At 43.1% G+C, this 18604-nt stretch overlaps 1 protein-coding gene across 1 annotated transcript in view; it reads left to right on the top strand.

Annotated features, from left to right (window-relative positions):
* Positions 1 to 18604, top strand: part of LOC110502641 (methylcytosine dioxygenase TET3) — a 48308-nt gene that overhangs the window by 986 nt on the left and 28718 nt on the right. Inside the window, exon 2 of the mRNA XM_021580846.3 lies at positions 288 to 2924. Within this exon, the coding sequence (XP_021436521.3) occupies positions 453 to 2924 (2472 nt within the window). The 5' untranslated portion in view covers positions 288 to 452. The remainder of the gene's footprint in view (positions 1 to 287; positions 2925 to 18604) is intronic.

An 18604-nucleotide genomic window follows, 5' to 3' on the forward strand; every position in this document is an offset into this window, starting at 1 on the left:
ATTAACTAACCCGTATTGTCACACCTGATACCTCATACATTTCCTATTTGAATAGTCACACACTTAATTCCCTAATGCAACAACATGCAATTTAAGATTTCCAAACATTTGCTACAAATTATACAATTTGGTGCTTTTGTACACAGTACATTAAAAAAACAAAAACGTGCATGTTTTATTCAGGAAATAAAAAAAGTAATGTTGTCAATCAAACATGGACTTGCAGGCACTAGAGGTCGAACCAATTATTTTAACATATTTTTATTTTCTTTGTCAATTTCCTCCAGGTACTTGTACGGCTTTTTCAACATGGTGGGAAAATAACTCAGAATTTTGGTGTCTAAAAAAATTTAGGAAGAGAGAGAAAAAAGTGAAAGTTGGAGCAGGGCTAACAACCATTCACCTGGTTCCCATGCCGACTGCCCCATCTCCGCCCTCTCATATCATCCACTATGCCGCCTACCCCCAAACCCTCTAAGAGACAATCCCCACCACTGACAAGGAATGGCTGCAAGGTGATACCCACAACAACCGCCATCTCCACCGCCAAGAGACTGAACTCCAGCAAGCCCAGAGGAAAAGCCTTTGAGAGTCCACAGCCAACTTCAGAGCCACCCCGAAGATCCACAACCAGGACCCAGGCCCAGCCGGCTAGAAGCCCAGGGAGGAGTGGGGTTGGTAGGCTTGGCGGTCAGGGTCCGGGGGCATCCCCTGGTAGGGTTAACCATGCCGCTGTGGGTATAACAGGATCAGTGAGGCTAAGGAGCTGGGGTAATCCTCTGCTCCAGCATGGTGTGGGAGAGGACCCCCCTGGGCGCAGGATATCCTTAAGGGGCATGGGGGGCGCCAAGCAGTTTCCTCCCCTGGCAATAAAGCCTAGAACAGGAGGGAAGACAACAAGGGGGAGGGGGGTGAGGGGAGTAAGGGGAGTGGTGGGTCAGAGAGGGAGCAAGAGCGGGATTGAGCAAGGATCTGAGGAGTCTGACACTGTTAGTATAGACCCAAGTGAGATTAACCAAGGGAATAATGTAGTTGGCCATGTTGGTAAGGGCAAACCTCCTAACCTGAGGACTGAACTTGATGAAACTACCTGTGTTGACCAGCAGGAGCTGGGAGTCGGCCATGCTAGTGAGGGAAAACCTCGTAGTCTGAGGACTGATGATTTGGCTAGTGATGACAAACAGGAAGAGTTAGTTGCCCATAATGGTGAAACGGTTGGGACTGACTCATACGATAAGCCTGTCAGCCATAGTGGTGAGGGCAACCACTATGAGCTCGATGAGCACACCAGTGTTGACCAACAACAGGAAAAGCTAATCAACAATATTAATGAGAGCAATTCTTTCAACCTGAACCATGAGCTTGGTGACTCTACCAGTGAACACCGGCAGGAAGAGTCAGTTGGCCCTAAATGTGAAGACAACGCCAATATTAACCTCGGAGCTGAGCAGATTGAGATGGAGCAAAGAGAGAGAAATACCCATGCAGGAGAGCAGAGAGGAGGGGAGAGTTTGGAGAAGGAAGGAGAGGAAACGGTGAAGCAGGAATATGAGAGAGATGAAGAAAAGAAGGAAGCAGACGGTAAGCAGAGAGTGGAGAGAGTCAAGGTAAATGAGACGGAGGAAAGAAAAGAGAAAAACGAGAGACAGAAGGAGGGAGAGGTTATCAGCAGACCTTCAGACACAAGCACCATTATGTCTGTCGCTCAGCCCCAAAAGCCTATTCCACAGGATGACGCATTGATGATGCAATCACCTGTCCATGCCTCACCTGTCTCTGAACCAGCTACCTCAGATCTGGCATCACCCCCTCTCCTTCATCTGCCCTCTCCGCCTCACCCCACAGTGTCACATGGTATGAAGGTTCTGAAAAAAGGTGTTAAACCAATCCAACCTACCCAAACTGTTGAAATCCATAAACCTTTAAAAGGCCCAACTACTTGCCATGAGACATCACAGGCGAGCCCAATGCATCCAGTATCACTAAGTTTCTCAGTTGCCTTCCTTAGTGAACCCCACAAGCCCCTGTGTGTAACCCCAGCGAAACCAGCACCCAGTCAGAGCCTAGAGATCCCTATCTCTCTGGAGGCTAGACAACTTCTCAGACCAGTGGACAAAGAGACCAAAGAGTCATCCAATCACAGTAACACAAAATATATGTCATCTTCATCATCTGCATCATCTTCGTCACACCTGGACATAAACGCGGAGGTCCCCACCACTCTGTCTCAATCAAACACCGACGTTAACATCACTGTGTCTGTATCAGACCTAAGTCCAGTGCCAAAGAACCACAACAACTACCCAGAAGAGCCACCATCATCATCATCACTCCCATACACAAAGATAGACCTCTTCACCACTGGATCTGCACCAGACAAAGACACCGTGTGTGTCTCTGTATCTGACCTAGGTTCTGTACCAAAGACTCACAACAAGAACAACCAAGACGAGCCACCACCATCATTCCCATACACAAACACTGGATCTGAACCAAACACAGACATTGCATCGGTCTCTGTATCTGATCTGGGTTCAGTGCCAAAGACCTCCTCCATCCCTAACCAGGAGAGTTCTACCTCCAAGTTCTCCTGCAGCTCAGAGAGCACCCAATCCTCCTACTCCTTTGACACAGAGTCAGAGCAAGGCTATGGGGCCCCTAGCCCCCCTGGACACCCTAGCCTGGGCTCGAGACCCCTGGAGGAGGGCACATCTCTGCCCCGAACCCCACAAGTCAACCAGAGGAGGGAGAGGAAAAAGAGGAGTAGTTGTGGAGGGTGTGAGCCGTGCCTGAGGAAGATCAACTGTGGCCAGTGCAGCTGCTGTCTGAACCGCAGGACTGGACACCAGATCTGTAAGCTGAGGAAGTGTATGGAGCTGAGGAAGAGGAGGCCCATGTCACTGCTCGCACTAACATCTGCTCAGGTAAGGCTTCTCTAAGGTGTAGAGTAGACTTTAGGCTAAAACTGGAAAAGACTGCTTATAAACAACTTATAAACCTCATAACTATTTACTTATTTTTGTGATTCACTAACTTGTTTATAACTGTTATGAGCAGTTTAAAAGCAGAACTTCAAGTAAAATTGACAAAGACTTTACTTTTCTTTAGAGAATACTGTACGTGCTGAAAAAGAAACATAGTTATGACACTAGTGCACATGACCCCAAAGCTGTCTAAAGACAGCTTGTTATTGTCACTAATTCTTGAAGTTGTCATGGCCTGGTTGTCATGCCTTTAGCGATGCTATGGTATGGACTGACTGAGAGAATACGTGAGGCGTAGTCTGCTGGTCTGTGGCAGTTTTTGGGGTGTGTGTGTGTCTGCTCTAGGTTTTCTATAAGATATGGTTAAATGAAGTGGGAGCAGAGAGAGCATGTAAAGGGCTAAGGATAGAAACATGATGGAGAGTTGGAGAGGATAGAATGTACTGAATGGTGAGATTGCATTGATATACTACATGACAAATAAAGGGATACTGTGCTCGCAAATTGTGGAAACTGAAGGAGGTGGCATAAGGAGGGATTCCCGGGTCCCTGCGGCTGTCCTCCACCGACAAGGGCCAAAGAGACCACGGGCCAAGTAGAGGGTGGGCCGAAGCCTTAAAACATGATGAAGTTGATCGATCCCCGTGGAGGGGGGAGCTGATTTTTTGTATATGGCAGTAAACCATTCTTATGATGATTATAACCTTTGTTGGCACCTTCTATTCTTGCACATTTTCTCCAAAAAAGTACAGTGAGCTCCAAAACTATTGGGACAGTGACACATTTGTTGTTGTTTTGGCTCTGTACTCCAGCACTTTGGATTGGAAATTCAACAGTGACTATGAGGTTAAAGTGCAGACTCAGTATTTTCGTTCATATCAGGTAAACCGTTTAGAAATTACATCACTGTTTTGTACATAGTCCCTCTAATTTTAGGGAACCAAAAGTTACAGAGGCATACATTTCATGCCTCCCAAAAATGCTAACCTCCCCCTTTATTGTAATGGTGAGAGGTTAGATTGTCTTGGGGGTATGATATTTGTGCGTCTGTAACTAACTCTCACTCATCATTATTCATGATTCATTCAGGGGTATCCATTATCACGGTAGCATCCACATTAATGTAGAAGGGTTTGGAAACATATTCTATTCTTATTTACAATAAAAGTCACTCCAAAATTACACAATACATTATTTACCATTCATTTCTATTTGGCACAAAATAATCTGAAACTGCTAGGAATATGGGACCAAATACTTAACTTTTTACTACTTTAATACACATATAAGTGAATTATTCCCAATACTTTTGGTCCCCAAAAAGTGCTGTAACTTCTCAACGGTTCGCCCGATATGTATTTAAATACTCTCAAATGAAAGCTGACAGTCTGCACTTTAACCATCATTATATCATTTCAAATCAAACGTGCTGGAGTACAGAGCCAAAACAACAAACAAACAAATTCACTATCCCAATACTTTTGGAGCTCACTGTATAGCATACATTGTAATAAAATATGATCTAAAAACAGTTGTACAATGTTCTCTGCAATAAGATATTCAGAGTTTGATTTCTTAAGCAGAAGAGTTCTCGAATAGCAGCTGCCCAATACCATGGTGGACATGCATAATGTTGGATGCATTGGAATATAAGGTATGGAAAATGATAAAGAGCCCGTAGGAATATAGATAAATGTTCAGTAAATGTGAGTATATTTAGGATGGTTTAAATTATTACATTTCCTACTAAGATAAAAGTTGATGGTGCAAAAATCTTGCCAATACGCTCATTATTCTATTAACCTCTACACCAGTGGTTCCCAAACTTTTTATAGTCCCGTACCCCTTCAAACATTCAACATCCAGCTGCGTACCCCCTCTAGCACCAGGGTCAGCGCACTCTCAAATGTTGTTTTTTGCCATCATTGTAAGCCTGCACACACACACACTATATAATACATTTATTAAATATAAGAATGAGTGTGAGTTTTTGTCTCAACCCGGCTCGTGGGAAGTGACAAAAAGCTATTTTTGGACCAGGGCACAAATAATAATATAGTAATAATAAAAAATGTTGCTCCTTATTTAGCCATCTTACATATAAAACCTTATTTGTTCATCAAACATTGTGAATAACTCACCACAGGTTAATTAGAAGGGTGTGCTTGAAGGATGCACATAACTCAGCAATGTTGGGTTGTATTGGAGAATCTCAGTCTTAAATAATTTTCCACATACAGTCTGTGTTTAGTTTTCATGCTAGTGAAGGCTGAGAATCCACTCTCACATAGGTACGTGGTTGCAAAGGGCATCAGTGTCTTAACAGCGTGATTTGCCAAGGCAAGAAACTCTGAGCGCAGCCCAATCCAGAAATGTGCCAGTGGCTTCTGATTAAATAAAAATGTCACAGAACCGCTTGTTGCAATTTCGATGAGGCTCTCATGTTCAGATATCGGCAAGTGGACTGGAGGCAGGGCATGAAAGGGATAACAAATCCAGTTGTTTGTGTCATCCGTTTCGGGAAAGTACCTGTGTAATTGCGTACCCAACTCACTCAGGTGCTTCGCTATATCACATTTGACATTGTCCGTAAAGCTTGAGTTCATTTGCACACAAAAAATAATACAATGATGGAAAGACCTGTGTGTTGTCCCTCTAATCCTAGATTCAGATCATTCAGGCGAGAAAAAACATCACCCAGATAGGCCAGTCGTGTGAGAAACTCGTCATCATGCAGGCGGTCAGACAAGAAGAAGAAAATACACGAGAGTTCAGGGGCCTTGCTTTAACAAAGTTAACCATTTTCACTGTAGTGTCCAAAACCTCTTTCAAGCTGTCAGGCATTCCCTTGGCAGCAATAGCCTCTCAGTGGATGCTGCAGTGTACGCAAGTGGCGTCGAGATCAACCACTTGCACAAGCATTACCACTCCACTATGTCTCCCTGTCTCCCCATCAGTACAGATGCCAACACACCTTGACCACCAAAGTTAATTTGATGTCACAAAGCTGTCTAGTACTTTAAAAATATCCTCTCATGTTGTCCTGGTTTCCAGTGGTTTGCAGAAGAGGATGTCTTCCTTTATTGACCCCCCCCCCCCATAAACATAACGGACATACAGTTGAAGTCGGAAGCTTACTCACATTAAGGTTGGAGTCATTAAAACTAATTTTTCAACCACTCCACAAATTTCTTGTTAACAAACTATAGTTTTGGCAAGTCGGTTAGGACATCTACTTTGTGCATGACACAAGTAATTTTCCCAACGATTGTTTACAGACAGATTATTTCACTTATAATTCACTGTATCACAATTCCAGTGCGTCAGAAGTTTACATACACTAATTTGACTGTGCCTTTAAACAACTTGGAAAATTCCAGAAAATTATGTCATGGATTTAGAAGCTTCTGATGGGCTAATTGACATCATTTGAGGCAATTGAAGGTGTGCCTGTGGATGTATTTCAAGGCCTACATTCAAACTCCTCTTTGCATGACATGCCTCTTTGCATGACATCATGGGAAAATCAAAAGAAATCAGCCAAGACATCAGAAAGAAAATTGTAGACCTTCACAAGTCTGGTTCATCCTTGGGAGCAAATGGGTCTTCCAAATGGACAATGACCCCAAGTATACTTCCAAAATTGTGGTAAAATGGCTTAAGGACAACAAATTCAAGGTATTGGAGTGGCCATCACAAAGTCCTGACCTCAATCCTATAGAACATTTCTGGGCAGAACTGAAAAAGCATGTGTGAGCAAGGAGGCCTACAAACCTGACTCAGTTACACCAGTTCTGTCTGGAGGAATGGGCCAATATTCACCCAAATTATTGTGGGAAACTTGTGGAAGGCTACCTGAAACGTTTGACCCAAGTTAAACAATTTAAAGGGAAGGCTACCAAATACTAATTGAGTGTATGTAAACTTCTGTCCCACTGGGTATGTGATGAAAGAAATAAAAGCTGAAATAAATAATTCTCTCTACTATTATTCTGACATTTTACATTCTTAAAATACAAGTGGTGATCCTAACTGATCAAACAGAAGGGAATTTTTACTAGGATTAAATGTCAGGAATTGTGAAAAACTGAGTTTAATTGTATTTGGCTAAGGTGTATGTAAACTTCCGACTTCAACTGTATACCAGAAGCTGTGCCAGACTCATCCAGCTGTAACGCATATAATTCACTGGCTTTAATGCGAAGCAGTAATAGTTTAAAAACATCTCCTGCCATGTCAATGATGCGTCGTAAAACAGTGTTGTTTGATGAAGGCATTGTCTGTATACCTTTCCCCCCATCATTGTCCCAGCCATATCCGCGGCTGCAGGAAGAATTAAGTCTTCCACAGTGCCTTGGGACTTGCCTGTCCTAGCCACTCGGTAGCTCACCATATAAGATGCTTCTAGCCCCTTCTTGTTAATGGCATCTGTTGCTTTTATACATGTCTTACTATTTGAAAATCGTCTTTATTCTCGCTCAAAAAACTCCTGTGGCTTATTTTTCAAATGGTCATGTTTTGTTTCTAAATGTCTGCACAAGAGTGGAGGTTTCACGCTAGAGAGTAACGGTTAATGTGATTGGATGTTAATTATTTGACTAGGGTACCTGTATTTGACATTGTGTTGTTATTTCGCTGAACACTAGATGGTTTAATTTTGTTTTTGGCAGTGAAACGAGGCTGCTCAGGCAAGAAAAAAAACTCACCCAAATTGTATAGCCCCGTTGGAAAAAATAAATAGTTTTTAATGTGAATCACATTTTTTTTTACATACTCCCAACGCTTTGGGAATACCTGCTCTACGGGATCGGTGTCCTCCCCGCGGGACGGTTGAGCTAACGTAGGCTAATGTGATTAGCATGAGGTTGTAAGTAACAATAATATTTCCCAGATCATAGACATATCTGATATGGGCAGAAAGCCCATAATCTGACTGTACTGTCCAATTTACAGTAGCTATTACAGTGAAATAATACCATGCTATTGTTTGAGGAGAGTGCACAATTATGAACTTGCAAATGTATCAATAAACCAATTAGGCACATTTGGGCAGACTTGATACAACATGGAATAATAACACCTGGAATAATACATTATGGCCTTTCTCTTGCATTTCAAAGATGGAAAAAAAATTACACGTTTTTTTTCTTTGTATTATCTTTTACCAGGTCTAATGTGTCATATTCTCCTACATTAATTTCACATTTCCACAAATTTCAAAGTGTTTCCTTTGAAATGGTATCAAGAATATGCATATCCTTGCTTCAGGTCCTAAGCTACAGGCAATTAGATTTGAATATGCCATTTTAGGCGAAAATTGAAGAAAAGGGTCAGATCCTTTTTAACTGAGTGTGAGACATTTTTTCAAAAATGTACATTTCATGCATATACTGTACATACAAACAAATAACTCCATGTCAAATAGGATTTGTTGATTAGTGAGACAAATAGCAAAGGTGTCTCAGGCAGTATTTGTAGTATCTAAGTATAGTATAACCTACCAATCAATGTATGTCAAGTGCCGTGGAGGGCACAATCGTACAGTGTTGCAGTACAGAAATGAGAGCTTTACCATCTATGCCAAAAGTCTGGGCCTCTGATGGAGACTGTATAACTGTCATCAACACATGCTTCAGTATTCCCCCTTCTCTCTAGGAGCATTTGTATACCCAGGCCCCATAGGCGTATCGAAAGGATCCCACTCTGGTCACCAAGGTAGTTGACAGATGTAGAGAGAGACAAGTGCCTTAGCAGAATGCAATCTAAAGCTTTTGTGGTCCAGAGACGAGAACTGTACCATCTATGGCAAAAGCCTGGGCTCTTGACAGGGACAATATAATTATCACCACTGCTTGTTACAATAGTAAAATAATCTGTTTGTCCCCTGTTACACTGATTCTACATTTAATTTAGTCTTTGAGATGCTCAAACAAGCACGTCTATCTGTAGTTGGTGTTTTTTAACTCTAAAATGCACTAGACTGTTTAAGACAAAACCCACAAAGAAATACAACAGGCAAATGCAAATGTGTTCCCAATGTCCAAATAGTGACTGCAGTGCTAGTTCAAACTGGAGTAGGATTGCAGTGGTGTAAATTCCTTAAGTGAAAATACTTTAAAGTACTACATAAGTATTTTTTGGCGGTATCCGTACTTTACTTTACTATTTATATTTTTGACAACTTTTACTTTTACTCTACTATAGTCCTAAAGAAAATAATGTACTTTTTAGTCCTTACATTTTCCCTGACACCCAAAAGTACTCATTACATTTTGAATTCTTAGCAGGACAGGAAAATTGTCTAATTCACACACTTATCAACATCCCTGGTCATCTCTACTGCCTCTGATCTGGCAGACTCACTAAACACAAATGCGTCGTTTGTAAATTATGTCTGACTGTTTAAGTGTGCCCCTGGCTATCCGTAAATTAATAAAAAACAAGAAAATCGTGCAGTCTGGTTTGCTGAAAAACTTCTTAGGGCTGCGGGATTGCTATGACAACAGCCAGTGAAGTGCAGGGCACCAAATTCAAACAACAGAAATCTCATAATTAAAATTCCTCAAACATACATGTATCTTATACCATTTTAAAGGTAATCTTGTTGTTAATCCCACCAAAGTGTCCAATTTGAAATAGGCTTTACAGCGAAAGCACAACAAACAATTATGTTAGGTCAGAGCCAAGCCACAGAAAAACACAGCCATTTTTCCAACCAAAGAGAGGAGTCGCAAAAAGCACAAATAGAGATCAAATTAATCACTAACCTTTGATGATCTTCATCAGATGACACTAATAGGACTTCATGTTACACAATACATGTATGTTTTGTTCAATAAAGTGCATATTTATATAAAAAAATCTCAGTATACATTGGCGCGTTATGTTCACTAGTTCCAAAAACATCCGGTGATATTGCAGAGAGCCACTTCATTTTACAGAAATACTCATTATAAATGTCAATGAAAATGGAAATATAGATACACTTCTCCTTAATGCAACTGCTGTGTCAGATTTCAAAAAAGCTTTACGGAAAAAGCAAACCATGCAATAATCTGAGAACAGCGCTCAGAAAACAAATAGAGATATCCACCATGTTGGAGTCAACAGAAATAACATTATAAATATTCACTTACCTTTGATGATCTTCATCAGAATGCACTCCCAGGAATCCCAGTTCCACATTAAATGTTTGATTTGTTCGATAATGTCCATCCTTTTTGTCCAAAGAGCTACTTTTGTTAGCACGTTTGGTAAACAAATCCAAAGTCATGAAGCGTGTTCCCTAGTTGCAGACGAAATATAAAAAAGTTCCGTTACTGTCTGTAGAAACATGTCAAACGATGTATGGAATCAATCTTTAGGATGTTTTTAACATAAAACTTCAATAATATTCCAACCGGAGAATTCCTTTGTCTTCAGAAAAGCAAAGGAACGCAGCTACCTCTCATGTGAAATGCGCATGACCAGCGCGTGACTGCTGGCAGACCTCTGACTCTTTCCTCTCTCATTCGGGCCCACTTCAGAGTAGAATCCTCAAACAAGTTTCTAAAAACGGTTGACATCTAGTGAAAGCCTTAGGAAGTGCAACATAACCAATATCCCACTGTGTATTCAATAAGGGCTCGGTTGAAAATTGACCAACCTCAGATTTCCCACTTCCTGTTTGGATTTCTTCTCAGGTTTTTGCCTGCCATATGAGTTATGTTATACTCACAGACGTCATTCAAACAGTTTTAGAAACTTCAGAGTGTTTTCTATCTGATACTAATAATAATATGCATATATTAGCAACTGGGAGTGAGAAGCAGGCAGTTTACTATGGGAACCTCTCATCCAAGCTACTCAATACTGCCCCTGCAGCCATAAGAAGTTAATATAAGGAATTTGAAAGGATTTATACTTTTACTTTGGCTTTTGAAACTTAAGTATATTTTAGTGATTACATTTACTTTTGATTCTTAAGTATATTTAAAACCAAATATTTTTAGACTTTTAATCAAGTAGTATTTTACAGGGTGACTGTAAAATCTTTTACTCAAGTATGACAATTGGGTACTTTTTCCACCACTGCTTGATCTCTAGGAGATCAGTGTAGCCTAGTGGTTAGAGCATTGGACTAGTAACCAGAAGGTTGAAAGTTCAAATCCCCAAGCTGACAAGGTACAAATCTGTCATTCTGTCCCTGAACAGGCAGTTAACCCACTAGGCTGTCATTGAAAATAAGAATTTGTTCTTAACTCACTTGCCTAGTTAAATAAAGAAAAATAGGAGTAGGACACAGGAGCACTAAATAGATAATGACAGACAAGAATTAATCAAAGAAATCATCACAGCAAAGGAATGTAATTTGTGAGCTAGAAAATGAACATCCTGACAGTCTGAGGTAGGGTGCTATGCAATCATTCTTCTCCCAACTATTGACAGGGATAATCTGGCATTTTTATTTGTCAGTATGAATGAAATTAGTGGGTCCTGCCTTAAAAACAAAAAGAGCAGTAGTAAAATAATTATAGCGAGGCTTCATACAGGGGGTACCGGTACAGATTCAATGTGCGGGGGCACCAGTTAGTCTAGGTAATTGAGGTAATAGAGGTAATATGTACATGTAGGTAGAGTTAAAGTGACTATGCATAGATAATAAACAGAGAGTAGCAGCATTGTAAAAGAGGGAGTGGGGGGCAATGCAAATAGTCTGTGTAGCCATTTGATTAGCTGTTCAGGAGTCTTATGGCTTGGGGGTAGAAGCTGTTAAGAAGCCTTTTGGACCTAGACTTGCCACTTGCCGTGCGGTAGCAGAGAGAACAGTCTATGACTATGGTAGCTGGAGTCTTTGACAATTTTTTGGGCCTTCCTCTGACACTGCCTGGTATATAGGTCCTGGATGGCAGGAAGCTTGGCCCCAGTGATGTACTGGGCCGTACTCACTACCTTCCTTAGTACCTTGCAGTCGGAGGCCGAGCAGTTGCCATACCAGGCAGTGATGCAACTGATCACGATGCTCTTGATGGTGCAGCTGTATAACTTTTTGAGGATCTGAGGACACATGACAAATATTGTCAGTCTCCTGAGGGGCCATAGGCTTTGTCGTGTCCTCTTCACGACTGTCTTGGTGTGTTTGGACCATGATAGTTTGTTGGTGATGTGGACACCAAGGAACAGCTCTCAACCTGCTCCACTACAGCTCCGTCGATGTGAATGAGGGCCTGCTCCCATTCCTGTAGTCCACAATCATCTCCTTTGTTTTGATCATGTTGAGGGAGAGGTTGTTGTCCTGGCACCACACAGCCAGGTCTCTGACCTCCTCCCTATAGGCTGTCTCATCGTTGTCGGTGATCAGGCCTACCAATGTTGTGGCATCGGAAAACTCAATGATGGTGTTGGAGTCGTGCCAGGCCATGCAGTCATGAGTGAACAGGGAGTACAGGAGGGGACTGAACACACACCCCTGAGGGGCCCCCGTGTTGGGGATCAGCGTGGCGGATATGTTGTTACCTACTCTTACCACCTGGGGGCGGCCCGTCGGGAAGTCCAGGATCCAGTTGCAGAGGGAGGTGTTCATTCCTAGTGTCCTTAGCTTAGTGATGAGCTTTGAGGGCACTATGGTTTTGAACGCTGAGCTGTAGTCAGTGAATAGCATTCTCACATAGGTGTTCCTTTTGTCTAGGTGGGAAAGGGCAGTGTGGAATGCAATAGAGATTGCATCATCTGTGGATCTGTTGGGGCAGTATGCGAATTGGAGTGGGTCCTGGGTTTCTGGGATAATCGTGTTGATGTAGGCCATGACCAGCCTTTCAAAGCATTTCATAGCTACAGATGTGAGTGCTATGGGCGATAGTCAGGTTATCTTGGCGTTCTTGGGCACAGGGACTATGATGGTCTGCTTGAAACATGTAGGTATTACAGACTGGGTCAGGGAGAGATTGAACTTGCCAGCTGATCAGTGCATGCTCTGAGTACGTGTCCTGGTACTCCATATGGCCTAGCGGCCTTGTGAATATTAACCTGTTTAAAGGTCCTACTCACATCGAGCTCAGACACTCATCCGGAACTACTGATGCTCTCATGCATGGTTTATTGTTGCTTGCCTTGAAGCGAGCATAGGCTTGCATCACTGTGTGTGCATGTGTGCGTGTGTTTGTGTTTACACACAGCCAGAGAGTGCATGTCTGGCCTAGCACTGGTTTAGGATCAGCATACCCTCCCCAATTACTTACTGTAACCATTTAAGGGTAAAAGACACAGAACTGACCTCAGATCAGTTTTCAGGGTTAGGGTTAGGTTTAACACAATCACTATATATACAAAAGTATGTGGACATCCCTTCAAATGAGTGGATTCGGCTATTTCAGTCACATTCTTTGCTGACAAGTATATAAAATCGAGCACACAGCCATGCAATCTCCATAGAGAAACATTGTCAGTAGAATGGCCCGTACTGAAGAGCTCAGTGACTTTCAACGTGGCACCGTCATAGGATGCCACCTATCCAACAATTCAGTTCCGTAAATTTCTGTCCTGCTAGAACTTTCCTCGTCAACTGTAAGTGCTGTTGTTGTGAAGTGGAAATGTCTAGGAAGCAACAACGGCTCAGCCGCAAATTGGTAGGCCACACAAGCACACAGAACAGGACTGCTGAGTGCTGAAGTGAGGATCTGAGCGTGTAAAAATAATCTCTACTCAGTTGCAACACTCACTACCTAGTTCCAAACTGCCTTTGGAAGCAATGTCAGCACAAGAACTGTTCATCGGGAGCTTCATGAATGGGTTTCCAAGGCCGAGCAGCCGCACACAAGCCTAAGATCACCATGCGCAATGCCAAGCGTCGTCTGGGGTGGTGTAAAGCTCGCAGCCGTTGGACTCAGTGGAAACCAGGAGCAGTGGAAACCAGTTCTTTGGAGTGAGGAATCACGTGTCTCCATCTGGCAGTCTGACGAACGAATCTGGGTTTGGCGGATGCCAGGAGAATGCTACCATAGGGCCAACTCTAAAGTTTAGTGGAGGAGAAATAATGGTCTGGGCTGTGTTTCATGGTTCGAGCTAGGCCTCTTAGTTCCACTGAAGGGAAATCTTAAAGTTACAGCATACAATGAAATTCTAGACGTTTCTGTGCTTCCAATTTTGTTGCAACAGTTTGGGGAAAGCCCTTTCCTTTTTTCAGCATGACAATGCCCCCATGCACAAAGAGAGGTCCTTACAGAAATGGTTTGTTGAGATCTGTGTGTAAGAACTTGACTGACCTGCTCAGAGCCCTGACCTCAACCCCATCAAACACCTTTGGGATGAATTGGAACGCAGACTGCGAGCCAGGCCTAATCGCCCAACATCAGTGCCCGACCTCACTAATGTTCTTGTGGCATCTAGTGGAAAGCCTTCCCAGAAGAGTGGAGGCTGTTATAGCAGCAAAGGGGGGACCAATTTCATATTAATGCCAATAATTTTGGAATGAGATGTTCGACAAACAGGTGTCCACATACTTTTGGTCATGGAGTGTATTTCACAAGGCCTTATTTCAAGGGCATAGTTTTACCCTAATACATCAGCCTGAATCTCATGGTTTTACAGGCAACATCAGGCCCGCAAGTCACATTATGCAGGCTTGCAAAGCGATATATAATTCCTATTGGAATCCATCCACGTGGAGATATCCAACATTTTACATTTTTATTCACCAGCAACTTGCATTCAGAATGACTGCCGGATTGGAAAGACGAAGATATGAGACTACCTAAAGCATCTAAACTGGAACCATTTCTGTAACGGGTGCAATAAGTCAAAGTAACACATTGGATTAGTTTAACAAAATGTATGTTACTTATATTTGAGTAGCATAAGATTAATTAATCAATCAATTTACATGCAAAAACATAGATATTGAAAAAATATATTTTCAAAAACAACCTGCAAATGAACATGCTGGGAAATATGATAATGCTAATGATGGTCATGGTTATGGTTTATTACTGGTTAGTAACACCAACACTGGGGTTCTTTTACACCAATGAGTGCTGACTTGTTTGATTGTGGCTCAGAACAGTTTTCCTCTGCTATGAATTGGAAGTCATTTGGAATAAGCCCAAACCTGTGAGCTAAGTCAGTTTGTAAGATAATCTTGGATTCCCTCAGAAGTCCTGGCCACTTCATGTCTGTGTGTGTGTGTGCGTGCGTCCATGCGTGCGTGCGTCCGTGCGTCCGTGCATGAGTTTTGTGGCTGTGTTCTGAGCGGTTCTGTGCAAATGTTCTTAGTCCCGGAGAAGCTTTGAAGCCGTGCCACTTGATTTGTCTCGGTGAATAGAAATAAAAAATGCTCACTTTTCCCCAAAATACCATTCCACTTTGATTCAGACAGTAGCCACCTGGACAAACAGACAGGGACCGTTCAAGCATCAAACTCGCAGACAAAGTTAAGAATATGTAAATCTCTCTTCCCTTATTTTCAGTTGCTTTATACCCATTAATGAACGTGGGATTTTTACCCATGTGAGGTTTGTTATTGAGTTACATGTTAGTTAGTGAAATAAAACAAAAGACGTGATCTATCTACCTCTCCTGTTACATCTCCATTCTCTCCCTCTTTCCCATGTCTGATCTCTTATCTCCTGTCACTCCCTCTTTCCCATGTCTGTGTAACGGATGTGAAACGGCTAGCTTAGTTAGCGTGGGCGCTAAATAGCGTTTCAATCAGTGACGTCACTTGCTCTGAGACCTTGAAGTAGTAGTTCCCCTTGCTCTGCAAGGGCCGCGGCTTTTGTGGAGCGATGGGTAACGATGCTTCGAGGGTGACTGTTGATGTGTGCAGAAGGTCCCTGGTTCGCGCCCGGGTATGGGCGAGGGGACGGTCTAAACTTATACTGTTACATCTGTTACATTGATGCTGTTGACCCGGATTACTAGTTGCTGCGGAAAAAGGAGGAAGGTCAAAAGGGGGGTGAGTGTAACGGATGTGAAACGGCTAGCTTAGTTAGCGTGGGCGCTAAATAGCGTTTCAATCAGTGACGTCACTTGCTCTGAGACCTTGAAGTAGTAGTTCCCCTTGCTCTGCAAGGGCCGCGGCTTTTGTGGAGCGATGGGTAACGATGCTTCGAGGGTGACTGTTGATGTGTGCAGAAGGTCCCTGGTTCGCGCCCGGGTATGGGCGAGGGGACGGTCTAAACTTATACTGTTACATCTGATCTCTTATCTCCTGTCACTCCCTCTTTCCCATGTCTGTTCTCTTATCTCCTGCCACTCCCTCTTTCCCATGTCTGATCTCTTATCTCCTGTCACTCCCTCTTTCCCATGTCTGATCTCTTATCTCCTCTCTCCCTCTTTCCCATGTCTGATCTCTTATCTCCTGTCACTCCCTCTTTCCCATGTCTGATCTCTTATCTCCTGTCACTCCCTCTTTCCCATGTCTGATCTCTTATCTCCTGTCACTCCCTCTTTCCCATGTCTGATCTCTTATCTCCTGTCACTCCCTCTTTCCCATGTCTGATCTCTTATCTCCTGTCACTCCCTCTTTCCCATGTCTGATCTCTTATCTCCTGTCACTCCCTCTTTCCCATGTCTGATCTCTTATCTCCTGTCACTCCCTCTTTCCCATGTCTGATCTCTTATCTCCTGTCACTCCCTCTTTCCCATGTCTGATCTCTTATCTCCTGTCACTCCCTCTTTCCCATGTCTGATCTCTTATCTCCTGTCTCTCCCTCTTTCCCATGTCTGATCTCTTATCTCCTGTCACTCCCTCTTTCCCATGTCTGATCTCTTATCTCCTGTCACTCCCTCTTTCCCATGTCTGATCTCTTATCTCCTGTCACTCCCTCTTTCCCATGTCTGATCTCTTATCTCCTGTCACTCCCTCTTTCCCATGTCTGATCTCTTATCTCCTGTCACTCCCTCTTTCCCATGTCTGATCTCTTATCTCCTGTCACTCCCTCTTTCCCATGTCTGATCTCTTATCTCCTGTCACTCCCTCTTTCTCTCCTCTTTGTAGAGAGTAGCCGTAGCTTCACATGCAGCAGTGCGGTAATGCTTGTGTGCCTGCATGTTTGAGTGCATATGTGTGTGTGTATGTGTGATTGGCACCACTGAGGCCTCTCCCTGACTAAATTTACACACACTTGAGGCAAGCTGCTTCCTGTGAGAGGTGGTTGGGCCCCAGTACACACACAGGCAGTGTTTGTGTGTGTGTGGACATCGATTTCTTATGAAGTTCTCGTATATCTGTGGTGTATGTGGTTGTGTGTATGTGCCGTCATTTTGTGTGTGTGTGTGTGTGTGTGTGTGTGTGTGTGTGTGTGTGTGTGTGTGTGTGTGTGTGTGTGTGTGTGTGTGTGTGTGTGTGTGTGTGTGTGTGTGTGTATGTGTGTGTGTGTGTGTGTGTGCATGCATCTTGGAGTTCGCTAGAGTATGTGTGTGCTTGCATCTACGTTGACAGTGAATGATGGCGCACTCATATTGCTCCTCTCATCTCAAGGTGAGCTCCATGTGAGCTAATCTATCACCCAGCCAGAGTCTCTGATACAGACTAGAGAGTTAGAGAGGAGAGACTAAGACATGTCCAGCTTTGCTACAAATCAATCAATTAATCAATCCACCAGTTAGTGGCGCTTTTCACAAAATTAGCTTTTCACAAATTTCACGGGCTTTTCAGTGAGTTTTTCTCAAATATGTCTGCAGTAGTGTGTATATTATACAGCGCATTCCAAAAATATTCAGACCCTTGCTATGAGACTCAGAATTGAGCTCAGATACATCCTGTTTCCATTGATCATCCTTGAGATGTTTCTACAACTCAATTGGAGTCCACCTGTGGTAAATTCAATTGATTGGACATGATTTGGAAAGGCACACACCGCTCTATGTAAGGTGCCACAGTTGACAGTGCATGTCAGAGCAAAAACCATGAGGTTGAAGGAATTGTCCATAGAGCTCAGAGACAGGATTGTGTCGAGGCATAGATCTGGGGAAGGGTACCAACAAATGTCTGCAGCATTGAAGGGCCCCAAAAACACAGTGGCCTCCATTATTCTTAAATGGAAAACGTTTGGAACACCAAGACTTTTCCTGGAGCTGGCCGCCCGGCCAAATTGAGTAATCGGGGGAGAAGGGCCTTGGTCAGGGAGGTGACCAAGAACCCAATGGTCACTGACAGCGCTCCAGAGTTCCTCTGTGGAGATGGAGAAGGACAACCATCTTTGCATCACTCCACTAATCAGGCCTTTATGGTAGAGTGACCAGACAGAAGTCACTCCTCAGTAAAAGGCACATGACAGCCCGCTTGGAGTTTGCCAAAAGGCACCTAAAGGACTCTCAGACAATGAGAAACAAGATTCTCTGGTCTGATGAAACCAAGATTGAACTCTCTGGCCTGAATGCCAAGTGTCACATCTGGAAGAAACCTGACACCATCCCTATGGTGAAGCATGGTGGTGGCAGCATCATGCTGTGGGGATGTTTTTCAGTGGCAGGGACTGCGAGACTAGTCAGGATGGAGGGAAAGATGAACGGAGTAATGTACAGAGAGATCCTTGATGAAAAGGATTATCTCCTTTGTTTTGTTGACGTTGAGTGAGAGGTTATTTTCCTGACACCACACTTCCAGAGCCCTCACCTCCTCCCTGTAGACTGTCTCATAGTTG

The sequence above is a fragment of the Oncorhynchus mykiss genome, chromosome 23 (genome assembly GCF_057628025.1).
Source record: "Oncorhynchus mykiss isolate SJ-2025 chromosome 23, ASM5762802v1, whole genome shotgun sequence".
Taxonomy (NCBI): domain Eukaryota; kingdom Metazoa; phylum Chordata; class Actinopteri; order Salmoniformes; family Salmonidae; genus Oncorhynchus; species Oncorhynchus mykiss.